The 13,211-nt window shown below is 35.3% G+C and overlaps 1 protein-coding gene across 4 annotated transcripts in view; it reads left to right on the forward strand.

Moving 5' to 3' along the window:
* The window catches only part of SREK1 (splicing regulatory glutamic acid and lysine rich protein 1), a 48,870-nt gene that overhangs the window by 12,852 nt on the left and 22,807 nt on the right, over window positions 1-13,211 (forward strand). For 2 of the 4 annotated variants that reach the window (XM_070412094.1, XM_070412092.1), the window contains exons 3-7: window positions 3,694-3,809; window positions 9,042-9,206; window positions 9,325-9,503; window positions 10,670-10,800; window positions 11,679-11,793. In XM_070412094.1, the coding sequence (XP_070268195.1) occupies window positions 3,694-3,809; window positions 9,042-9,206; window positions 9,325-9,503; window positions 10,670-10,800; window positions 11,679-11,793 (706 nt within the window). Of the gene's footprint in view, window positions 1-2,079; window positions 3,408-3,693; window positions 3,810-9,041; window positions 9,207-9,324; window positions 9,504-10,669; window positions 10,801-11,678; window positions 11,794-13,211 lie in introns of those variants that run through there. The other 2 variants (XM_070412096.1, XM_070412095.1) reach the window with 2 other exon arrangements.

A 13,211-nucleotide genomic window follows, 5' to 3' on the forward strand; every position in this document is an offset into this window, starting at 1 on the left:
AGAAAAAAATTTTAGTTGCTTTCAATTTGCTGGGTTTAAAAAAAATAGACATTATTGTGAGGAGATTCTAAGCTGTATATGTAATGTTTGATGTGTAATAGTTTCATACATATTAAGCATTAGCTATTGTCAATGAAACATGCCATTTCAAAATAAATATACTTTCATTATGCTTGTCCAAATATGACCTCTTTTTGTTGTTGTGTGCATCTCAGATTTATTTTTATAAATGTTAACACTTAGAAAAAAAAGAAAAGGTCAGACATAACAAGATTGTCAGCCTAATCATCAGTCATAACTTTATGTCCACATTTTCTGGTAGATGGATTTTGACTATTAATTTGGTTTTGTATGTTTTCTCTATGTGATATTTGTGCATTATTAGATGACTAGACTGGCCAAGGCAGACCTGTTACACTTGCCTGACACTTGCCTGAGTTAGGCATTGTTTGCCATGCCACTAAACCTGCCGTCAAGTGAAACCTTCATTGGGGAAATGAGATCGGAGTCTGAACCGCAGAAGATGGACGCCCTGTCTCTGTTTTTTATTGTTTTACTTTACTTTAATTTCTTTTTCTTTATTTTGTCCCTTTTTTGTTTTTGTTTTGTTAAATCTCTTTCACTTTAACTTGTGAGCTGGTTTTCCAGTTCTTTGTAAATGGTATTCCATTAAGGATTCATAACATTGCATTGCAAAATATATGGGGAGATGATCAGAGCTCAACCTTAAGATAAAATAAAATTTCACAGTAAATTAGGATATAGTGAGCAGTGGGAATGTTAATTGGTGTTTATAGACTGATCAGGTACATTTGTTCTTGAAACACTGATACGATTATTAGAAACATTTTCTGACCTCAGTGCAACATTTTGCAGTTTTTCTCCCAAATGTATATGTCTTATAAAAATCAACTGATTGCATCTCCCTGCTAGAATTTTAGCCATACAGAATCATGGAAAATAAGTATATTTCTTATAACAATCTGGGGTAGAGGACACAAAGAGACTTTCACTTTAATGGTAGTTATTCATTATAGAAAATAACATTTCCTTATAAAGACCTAGTTGCCTGTGAGGGGAATGGATATTTGAAAAGCTATTAAATACTTATGTGTGTGTGTTTCTCTGCTTGAATTTTTTGTTGAGAAATACTCAGAGTTTACTAGCTTCTAAATGGATTCTGAGATTTAGGACTATTAATTTCATACAGTGAGAAACATTGTTCTCTCAGTTGTCATTGAGTATAATTTGGGAAAAATGCTAAATGTTTATTTGTTTTATACTTTTATATGCTGATAGTATTTAGAGGGTAAGTTTGATAAAATTCTGTCTTGGAAATTAACTAATGGAACTTTCTTTAAGCATCTTTAATAATAATTAGGATAAGAAAAAATTAGTGTGCTTACAGTTAGACTTTATAATAGTTTTTTACTACTATGAAAGGCAGTGGGAGTCAATCTACTGATGCTTTTCTTTTTTTGAAGCCCACAGTGAAAGGCTTTATAATATTAAGTATTCAACTTTTGGGCTGTGTTGAATACTCTTATTGTTTGTGTAATCTTTTTACATCTCTTGAATGGATAATTTGGCTTATTTAATTGACAAATAATATATTAAATTGGGACTTTAGATTGGAATATTAGGGTAGCAGAGCACAGAGTTTATAACTGTAGGACTTAAGTTGATTTATCAAGATGTATTTAGGTTTTACAAACATTTAAAAATAATTCCTATTTATAACAAAACATGCCTAATAGCGATATAAATAGTATAGTATATTTGTGGGTATACAGATATATGTATTAATACTAGTAACTATTAAATATAAAATACTGTTATTTGATATTTTCAGTAAGGCCTACCTTTCATTTATCTTTATGAATGTTAAAGAATTTATGCTTTTGCAGAATTTACACAAATAATAAAATAGCTGTTTTTGAAATTAGTAGATTAAAGTAATGTAGACAGATGTTTCAAAGATTAGAAAAAAGTAGGCATTTATTAAAGCTAATGTAATTTTTTTGTTCCTGTAAATAAGGTGTAACCATTATTAAGAGCAAGTTTTAAAATCCATCTTGAATTCCATTCATATTTAGAGATATGTTTAAATAATATTGTTTAGAGGTTTATCTCTGCATATCTGGTTGCTTTAAATAAGGGTTTTTACCACTAAAACCTAGCATGATGCTTTTGAAAAATTTACTCCATGTGCTATTTTCAATTTGGCATGATTTATAAACTGTTTTAAATTATTTTTGAACTCATAATGGAAATGTGTAGCTAACTAATTATGAGTAGTTCTTCCAAAATAGCTACATGTAGTCAACTTTTTTATGTTGTTAATCCTCACCCGAGGATATTTTTTCATAAATTTTTAGAGAGAGTGGAAGGAAGGGGTGATAGAGAGAGAGAGGAAAACATCTTTTGGTTGCCTCCTGCAACCGCCGGGGATCAAGCCCGCAACCTGGCATGTGCCCTTGACCAGAATTGAACCTGGGACCCTTCAGTCCTCAGGCCGATGCTCTATCCACTGAGCAAAACTGGCTAGGGCACTGTAGTCAACTTTTTTAGAAGTAAATTTTTTTGGGGGAAGGGGGACTGTAAGAGAGAGAGGACCAGGAAAAATGCATGGAAGTTGAAGTCCTTATTAAAATTAATTGATTAGAATTCAGTAATTAAATATCACAAATTAATGGACTTATGTCAGAGTAAATTTTTAGTTTTTAGTCAGGAATTTTTTTCTTAGCATCTAAGGTTATTTCAGTGTTATTAGAAGATGTTTATAAGCAACACATTTAGGGATCAGCTACTCTTCAGATAAGCATACATAAATTGGTTCTAAAAGTCAATGATTTAAAAAGTTTCCTGAGATTAGGGAACTTATTTTGTTAGTTATTCTAAAAAGTTTTAGCAGTTTCCCAAGGCATATTCTTTGGACCTGGGTTCTTTTGAGCATTCCTGACGTTGTTGGGAGGTGACTTAACTAACTGAATGGGTGTAAGCTTCTTTTTAAATTGAAGCTGATTTCATGCAGTAGGCTTTTGTTTTTTTCCGTCTACTTGAAATTAAATGGAATTTATTGGAAGGGTTATCAAAATTGTTTGCATCACAAGTAGGTAGTTTCATAACAGGATAGGGGCACTCAGTAAGGAACAAATTTCAATTCGCACATATTTGTTTTTTCTTTTTTTTTTTTTGACTAATTTGGTTATTTGCCATTTCTGGGGATTAAACTTTAAAAAATGTTCTTCTTTTCTGTATCTGATGTTCTGTGTGCTATTAGTGATGCAGCCAACACGAACGGTTGTCATGTGTAACACAACTTTCGATCACCGCGAAAACACCGTCCTGGGAAAGCGTCCATGCTTGATATCGTTTGGTTCATGAACATTAAGTTTCCAGTACAGGTGACCCATAGCTCAAAGTGTTAAATAATTGTCTACATTATTCAATTTTTAAAATAATATTCCATTAATGAGATTGTTAGTCTTTGAAATTTTGCTCACTTTTATTTTTCCTAGTAGAGCAGGATAAAAGGAAAGACTTAAGTTGTAATTTATTTCTTTATATGGATCTGATAGATAGATTCATTTATTATTATTATTTTTTAAGTACAAGGGTAATTGTAAAATCATAGTGTAAAGTTTGTGTGGTGTTTCTGCTTTCTGTAATGTTTGAAACTTGCCTCTGCAGGTAAAATCCCAGAGGAATCAAAAGCCCTCTCTTTATTGGTTCCTGCTCCAACCATGACAAGTCTGATGCCTGGTGCAGGCTTGCTTCCCATACCGACCCCAAATCCCTTGACTACAGTAAGTATTATATACCTTCTTCTAAAAGGGATGAATGTTCAACTTTTTAATCAGTTGAATAAAGAGCTTAGAAAATTTTTATCTTGAATCTTTTTTATTTTAATGGAGAGATCCGAAAAATCGACTTAATTTTTTTCCCCTCAATTGTCAATTATTGTACTTAAACTATCTTTTGGAATTCTGAAGTAATTGAAGAGTCATTTAAATTTAGAACTTAAATTAATTATTCATTAGCAAATCAGTTACTGAAATTCAGCATTTTAGACAGCATGGTGAATTGAAGAATCTAGGTAACAATATTTCCCAATTCATGAGTACTACATTTATTTAAAAAATATGAACTGATTTACAACCTGATAATGGGAAAAAATATCTCAGAGAAGGATTTATCTAATTGAGAAAATGTAATAAGGTAAAAACATGACAAAATATTTTTTTATGAATTCTGTAGAAATAATAGTAATTTAATGTCTCCTTTGTGATTTCTGAGTGGGGTTAAAAAAGGATACTGCTGTTACTGTACTCTTGGTTTTTATGTAAAAGATTCAGGTCATAATTATTTTAAAAGAGTGGTCCTGGGTTCTATTTCAATCAGGGGCTCGTGCCCAGGTTGCAAGCTCGGTCCCCACTGGGGGGCATGCAGAGGGCAGCCAGTCAATGATTCCCTCTCATCATTGATGTTTCTCTCTCTCCTTTCTTCCTCTCTGAAAGCAATAAAAAAAATACATTTTTATAAAAGGGTCATTTTTCTACGAAAACAAACTCAAGACAAAATATAAATCTCACCTTAAATTGAAAGTTTTATCTAGCTTTGTGGTACTGGCTTTTTAGGGAGTGAATTCATGTTTTATGATTATAATTAATGTATCCAAGTTATAAAAGTGGGTTCTGAAACTGAAGTGCAAAATTTTAGGTCTTTTAATTTTACATGACATTGTTCTGATGGAGATCTTCATTGTGATTTATAGTGGGAAATGCTTTTTAAATTCAACAGTTGATCATTTGTATTGAGCTTTCTAGAAATTTTATTTTGGGTACATTTTGGTATATTTTAATCTGTTGTTATAGAACTTAGTTTATGAAGAATAATTTTAGTTAGAAAATAGAAGAAAGGTGGCCCATTGTGTTTTAGCTCCTGGTTACCTCTTTGACTTCTTTTCCTGGCTCACTCTACTTCACCTTTGCCATTTCTTAGACATGTCAAGTACATTTCTGCCTTCGGGTTTTTGTACTTATTTATCCTCTGCCTAGAACTTTATTTTCCAGACATTAGAAAGGTTTACTTTTAAACTTTTTCATAACAGTGAAACTGTTCATCAGGTTTCTATTTAAAAGGGAGGCTAAAGTTTCTGAATAAGAAGGCAAAATGTGTTACATCTGGAGACCAGATCATCTTTAACCCATCAAAGACCAAAGGGCAACTAAATATTTAGGTTCCTTAGCCCAGGGCTAGAAAGTAGATTAAGCTAAAGAAGGGCAATTTTAATATTACAGAGCAGCCACATCCAATAGAACTTCCTGCCATGATGACAATGCCTGTTTGTATCTGCACTATTGAGTGTGCACAGCAGCTGATCTGTTAGGCCCTTGAAATGTGGCTAGTGTGACTGAGGCACTGAATTTTAATTAAAAATCAAAATCAAATTTTATATTCAACAATATAGAAAATATTTAATTAAGGTATTTTCTTCAACTTTATGATAACTTGAAATGGTGATGGTGAGCAACAAATCTAAGAACTGTTAGTAGCAAGATACCACAGATTATAATAAACTAGAGGCCTGATGCACGAATTCATGCACGGTGGGGTTCCTCTGCGTGGTCTGCAGGGATCTGGCCGAAACCCGAAGTCCAATGCCACCTGCAGCTCCTACCTGCCACTCCTGCTCATCCCGGCCTCACTGTGCCTGCCTCAGGCTCGTGCCCAATCAGTCCCAATCGGGAGAGGCTCGCGCTGCTGCAGCAGCGCTTGCCAGCCATGAGCCCTGCATCTGGCGCCCTCCCAAAGGGAGTGGCCTGCGGGATCCGGCTGAAACCAGCTCTCTGACATCCCCCGAGGGGTCCTGGATTGCAAGAAGGTGCAGGCCAGGCTGAGGGGCCCCACTGGTGCACCATCGGGCAGGGAGGGACTGCGGAAGGGCTCCAGGGCATGTCTGGCCCATCTCGCTCAGTCCCGATCAGCCAGACCCCAGCAGCAAGCTAACCTACCGGTTGGAGCATCTTCCCCCGGTGGTCAGTGCATGTCATAGCGACTTGTTGACCAGTTGACTTTCTGTCCCCCCTGGTGGTTAGTGCACGTCATAGCTAGTGGTTGAGCAGCCTTAGCATATCATTAGCATATTATGCTTTGATTGGTTGTTCAGTTGTTCTGCCATTCGATCTATTTGCATATTACCCTTGTATTATATAGGATGTATTATATAGGATACTATGAAGGGAAAAAACCAGTCATGTGGTAGAGAGTAAATGAAGCTTCATATAATAAGGTCAGGGACACCGACTTGGAGCGGATGATTAAACTGATACTCAAAGAAGTCATCTGGCAGAAGCAGGGAGAAGAGCTTTCAGGGCAGGAGGAAGGAGCACTATGTGAAAAGCCCTAAGGTGGATCCGGGCTGGGTGGCTCAGTTGAGTGGTGCATCATCCCGTACTTCAAAAGGTTGTGGGTTTGATTTCAGGTCAGGGCACATAGGTTGTGTGTTCAATCCCTATTTGGGCCAACTACGGGAGGAGCCAGTCGATGTTTCTCATATGTATGTTTCTCTCCCATTCTCTAAAAATCAATGAACAAACATATCCTCTGGTGAGGATTTTTTAAAAATCCTAAGATTTGAAAAGCTTGTGTGTTCAAGGTACAGAATTGCAATCAGTGTGGTTGAAGCATTGTGAGTGAAGGGAGGGATAGTTAGGGCTTTTTAGGACTTGGAAAGGAATTTACCAGTAATTTTTACTCAAAGGTAATGAGAAGTCATGGATGAGTTTTAGACAGGGGTAAGACATGATTTGACATGTTTTTAAAAGATCGCAAACTGGCTGTTTTGACAAGCATAAGTGATACTTTTTTTCATCAACTTGTATTTTCACTTTTAGGAAGTGTTATTAGCAGTTGTTAAATCTTAGTAATTTTGCAATAATATATCCGCATGTAGTCAGTGCTCAAAATTTTCTTAAATTGTGTAAGTGGAAATGGAAGTGGTAGTGTTTTTGTCCTTGAAAGGGTTTTTTGTTAATTCTGCAAAACTTTTTCATTTTCAAATTCTGAGATTTTCATCTTTTCTAGTTTAAGTACACATTAAAAATATGTTCTTTAATGCTTGAACTAAAAACAGTGTACTAGTGTTATGAAAGATCACTCAAAGGTTTTTGTCCTTTTCCTGCAATAGTATAAATAAGGGTTTAATATTTTAGGGGTTTTTTCCTTAGGTAAACTTTGCCCCTGTTTTAATTTTAGTCTGTGAATGATGGGACCCTGCTTTAACCATGTGTTAGCTGAGTAGCTTTGGGAAAATTATGTAATTTCTCTCAATCTTTCTTATCTGTGATAATAGTAATAATAACGGTCTCTTAGGGTTGATATGAGGATTAATAACCCAGGAAAAATTAAGTACTATGATATTGTTAACTAGTACACAGTCGGTGTTGGTGAATGCCCAAGATCCAATCAGTTCTTACTGTTTGTGAATTCACCCACTAGCTAAAATTTATTTGAAGAATTAAAATCAATACTTGTGGTGCTTTTGCCGTCATTCATTGACACACACAAAATCATGATAAATTTGAGTTTTTGATAAGTACGTTCCCAGATGAAGTCAAACAGAGGAGTGCTCTTTTTTTAGATTTAATGCTGTTCAGGTGTACCTCTTTTTTGTTTTGCTTTGTTTTGTTAATCCTCACCTGAGGATATTTTCCCATTGGTTTTCAGAGACAGTGGAAGGGAGGGGGAGAGACAGGGTGAGAGAAACATCAGTGTGAAAGAGACACACCGATTGGTTGCCTTCTGCACATGCCCTGACCAGACTGGGGATCAAGCCTGCAACTGAGGTACATGCCCTTGCCCGGAATTGAACCCTCGACCCTTCAGTCCACGAGCTGATGCTCTATCCACTGAGCCAGACTGGCTAGGGCCAGGTATACCTGTTTTTATTGCACTGTGCTTTATGTCCTTACATGTGTTTTTTTTGTTTTGTTTTTACAAATTGAAAGCAATACCCTGCACCAACAAAAAGATTACAACTCGCCCTGTTGCGGTGCTGTAATTGAAATGGCAATATCTCCAGGGTATGCCTATAAATAAGAGTCCTTATTGTGGTCTGTTTAGTGCCATGTTTTTCACATTTTGTATTTTTTGTGAATGATTTCACCATTTTAATTAGCTCCCAAATGTAGTGCTAAAGTGCTGTCTAGGTTTCTAAGGGCTGGAAGGCTGTGATATGTCTTACAGAGAAAATATGTGTTAGGGTTCCTTCAGGAATGAGTTGATAGTGCTTCTGACTATGAGTTCAATTATAATGAATCAAAAATGAATGTTAAATAAGGTGTCTTTAAACAGAAACACAACATAAAACAAGGTTATGTGTTGGTTGATGAAAATATTATGACCAGAGACTTGTTAGGAACCTAGCCTTCTATTTTCCCTAGGAACAGTGATTTAGTATTCAACAGTTCAGTGTTTGTGGCAACTTGATAGTACATAACTACTGCAGATAATGAGAATTCAGTAGGACATAACTACTGCAAATAATGAGAATTGAGTGTTTTTAGTGTTAAGATTAAGAGTAGATAAAACATCCAGATAGTTGCCCTAACCAGTTTGGCTCAGTGGATAGAGTGTCAGCCTGCAGACTCAAGGGTCCAGGGTTCGATTCCGGCCAAGGGCGTGTATGTACCTTGGTTGCACGCACATACCCAGTAGGGAGTGTGCAGAAGGCAGCTGATCGATGTTTCTCTCTCATTGATGTTTCTAACTCTCTATCCCACTCCCTTCCTCTCTGTAAAAAATCAATAAGATATATTTTAAAAAATCCAGATAGTCAAGAAATATGTGGCATTTCGAATTACATTAAAAACTACTGTGACCTCCCTCTTAATAATTCAGACATATCCATGGCTTAAAGCTAGGAGCCCCTAGTTTCTTCCCATTCTTTTTGAGTTGATCAATTCTTTTCAAGATTAGATAATGGTAATTTTTGATACTAACCAAAAATGTGCTTTGTTTTTTCTTCTTCTTAATAGCTGGGTGTTTCCCTTAGCAGTTTGGGAGCTATACCAGCAGCAGCACTAGACCCCAATATTGCAACACTTGGAGAGATACCACAGCCACCACTTATGGGAAATGTGGATCCTTCCAAAATTGATGAAATCAGGAGAACAGTCTATGTTGGCAATTTGAATTCGCAGGTAATGAAGACACTGATTCTTTCCCCCTTCTTAAAAATCATATAGATTGATAAAGTAATATTTACCTGATTTTAAAAAAAAGAATATACTTTATTAAAATGTTACTTTGTTTCTTCAGACAACAACAGCTGACCAGCTACTCGAATTTTTTAAACAAGTTGGAGAAGTGAAGTTTGTACGGATGGCAGGTGATGAGACTCAGCCAACTCGGTTTGCTTTTGTGGAATTTGCAGACCAAAATTCTGTACCAAGGGCCCTTGCTTTTAATGGAGTTATGTTTGGAGACAGGCCATTGAAGTAAGAAACCCTAAACAAAGAAATTTTAATGATTTTGGAAAACTTTAAAGTATTTTTGATGTAATTAAGGCTTTTTTTTTCTTTTTAATAGTAATTGGCAATTTGTGGAAAGGAAGACTTTGTGTTAAGTATACTAAATGAATACCTGAGATACCATTTTAGCCTTTATGGTTGTATTTGAAGACATCTTATTTTCTATCTTATAAAGTTTAGTTTAATGTTAATGTTGGTTAAATACCCTATATAATGATCATAGGTATTTTTCCATAAGCTTTAACAGGTCATGTGGGTTTTGCATTATGACGGGACTAATGGACAATTTAACATATGGGTTGAACTTTTTTAATAATACAGTAAATAAGAATTTTGGTAAATCCAAAAATCCCAGGAAGAAAATAATATTAAGTACTCAGAAATGATCTGAATCATACATTTGAGTTTTAAGGTTGGCTCCTATCTTTGTTTGCAAAATGAGAAATTGATGTAGCCTATCAGATACTCTTATTTTATGCAGATTATTGAGGTAATTACCTTAGTTATACAGTTTGATAAGGATTCTGCTATTAAAGGATAAATAACTTCCTAATGAATGCTTGTCTTCTATTGTGGAAGGGGTGAGACTGAAGAAATTCTCCTATGTGCATCAGAGAAACCACTGTTGCCTGGCAGATAAAGAGTTTTATCAAATGCCTCCCACATTCAAAGCTGTGTTTGACTCAGCTGTGGTCCAGGGGTGATTAAAATAGTGTACAGAATATACAGCTTCCCTTGCTCTTCCCAGGGTGCAGAGGTTATCAACAAAATCTTATAATCTAAGAATAGAAGTGATTGATTTTAATATTGGTGTCAACATTTTAATTTATTATAATTCTAAAGTGTGCAGGGGAAGTAGTTGTCCTGGCCTATTAAAGTTGTTAAAGAAGTCAGCTAACAGAGTTTTTTTCTCCTCTCGCTTTTGGCTTTGTTAGCAAGAGATGATGGCAGGTGGAAATGAGATTCATTATGGTTTTTGAGGTTGGTTGTGGTTATTCTGTATTTAGCTATATTACTCTTAATGTGCTTTCAAGGCGTCGATTCATAAATATATGTATCATGTAAACACTTAATTGTTTCATGTTTTGTAAAAGATGGTGTGTATTTGTGATATGCTAATGTTTTTAATTTAGAATAAATCACTCCAACAATGCAATAGTAAAACCCCCTGAGATGACACCTCAGGCTGCAGCTAAGGAGTTAGAAGAAGTCATGAAGCGAGTACGAGAGGCTCAGTCATTTATCTCAGCTGCTATTGAACCAGGTAAGGTCATAGTGTTGTTACACAGGTCATAGTTTAGGATCATAGAATTTTAGAACTGCAAGGAATTTTAGAAATTAATCTTGTTCAGTTCCTTCATTTTACAAACAAGAAGACTGAAACTCAAGAAAGAGTAAGTGACTTACTAATGTCAAAGGTCAAAGAAGTACTTAGCACATTCTTTTCCCATGATACTGAATTGAGGCACATTAGCCTGAGTTAATCAGTTTTATACTTTAAGAGCAAAATTACTGCTCAAAACTGACTTGCTTAAAGCAATGTACAAATGTTATTGTGAGACCAAAAACAAGAATAAATATATTTAAAATGTGATGATTAAGCAGACTTACTTTTCATCAAAGTTTTAATTGTAAATATAAAAAAGATATTCTGTGAGTTAGGGAAAATACAGACACTGTTTTAGCAAGGTAAAAGAACACTTACCTCTTCAAACTTTTGTGTTGCTAACTAAAATTTAAGAATCCAATTTAAAACTGTCTAGATGGTTTACATTTGAGCAAGTTTTCTAAATTAGCACTCAGAATTTAAGCCTCAATTCTAGGAAAATAAATGAAGAAAGATTTAAAATCACTGTTATAGGACTTACAGACATGTTATAATCGTACATTATGGCAGCAACAAAATATTACGAACAGCTGTTTATAATCATCTGGTTTATATGTACTGCTGCAGGGTGGCTGCACTCAACGAGTTTATGCAATGACTTTCTTGGATGTTTCTGAAGGATAATTGCACAGGAGGAGGATGTACAGAGAGTAGGCCCCTTGCACTATATGTGGTACATTCCACTTGTGCCTGATTATTAACTGGGATCTTTAATTGTTCTGAGCTTACACTGCAAAGTGGTTTTTTCCTCCCAGAGTCTGGAAAGAGCAATGAAAGAAAAGGCGGTCGATCTCGTTCCCACACTCGTTCCAAATCCAGGTCTAGCTCAAAATCCCATTCTAGAAGGAAAAGATCACAGTCGAAACACAGGTGAGAATTTATGCTATCACTTTAATTTTTTTTGGTTTTGTATTAAAAATAGTTAAGATCTCTGAGTTTTTGTCCAAATGCCAGAATTTAGAAATTTCATAGAGTTCACCAGAAAGTATGGTTACCATGAAATATTGCTTTAATTATAATGAACTGTAGTTAAAATTGCAATTTTTAATAATACATCATTTTTATTTCAATGACTTTTTAGTTTTAGAAGTTGGTTTTCTATCTTAAGATGCAATGTTTCTGATTTTTCTAAGAGTAAACTAGTGTTTATACAGACTGGCAGAAACTTTGCATATTGAGAAAAGGGAACCATGTATATGGTGATGCTGATGGCTGATTGCTGAAGTTGCTGCCCCCTCCCTCTTCCCAGTCCACTCAAGTGTTGGAAGTACCATCCCAAATCTTGCTTTCAAGTCCTTACCTCTCTTTAGTACTTTGGTACCTGAAACAGGAGTAACTTCCAGCTTTAGTTCCAGCTATTGTATTGTGCTTAAGCTCTGTTTCTGTTTTGTTTTATTTTTGAGCATAGCTCTGTTGTTTTAACTTTCTTTTTAAATCTGTTGTGTTTGACTCAAAGGGGATCTTAATTGTCTTCTTTAAGATGTAGGGGGACTGTTATTGAAATGTGGAAATGTATATAGTGGATTCTAACTGTATGCTGTATGCACACATATACCTAGGCCTGAAGAGAAGAGGTAGATAACAGTGTGTGCATGTTTATGTGTGTGAGGTGTGAGGGTATTAGAAAAGAGGGGAGAGTTTTAGTATGCTGCAGTATGTTGAACCTCACCGGCAAGCTCAGTTTAGTCTGTTTTTCTGTGTTGTTCAAGGAGATTGAAACAATGAGATAGGAAAATATTTCTTTGACTCTAATAGGGTATACTTCTTGCTATTTACTGGTTTATACTTCTCTGTTATTCTTAGTTTGCAAAATCTCCTTTGGCATGTGGTTTTACTGTATTCTTCCATCCAAGGCCTTACAATAAAGCAAGTTCAGATCCAAGTGAAGAAAGTTGTTTCATGTAAAAGGAATGACCAGTGCAGCAGAAGCCAGAACTGGAGAAGGAAAAGGGTATAGAAACAGTGGTGCTAGATTGTTGACATTAGTATAGGTTGACAGGATGTGGTGAACATAAAGGAGGTCAAGGAAATACAGAATTGAATTGAAGAGTTCATTTTGTGTTGATTACAAGAGCCAGGCTCCAAATCTAATACCTTAGTGGTTTTCTAGGCTTGAATAAAACCAAACTTAATGATTGACATCATTGTTTCCTTGATAATCTTTGGGAAGCTTTATCTGTTGGGGCAAATAATTTAACTATCCACTTTAAGGTTTTTGCTCTCATCATTTTAACTATATTTGGGTATTTTTCCTTTGTAAGGGTTTGTGGGGAGGAGGATTATTCAGT

Source organism: Myotis yumanensis, unplaced genomic scaffold, assembly GCF_028538775.1.
Source record: "Myotis yumanensis isolate MYYU_CA2020_CCGP unplaced genomic scaffold, mMyoYum1.0.hap1 SCAF_4, whole genome shotgun sequence".
Classification (NCBI taxonomy): Eukaryota; Metazoa; Chordata; class Mammalia; order Chiroptera; family Vespertilionidae; genus Myotis; species Myotis yumanensis.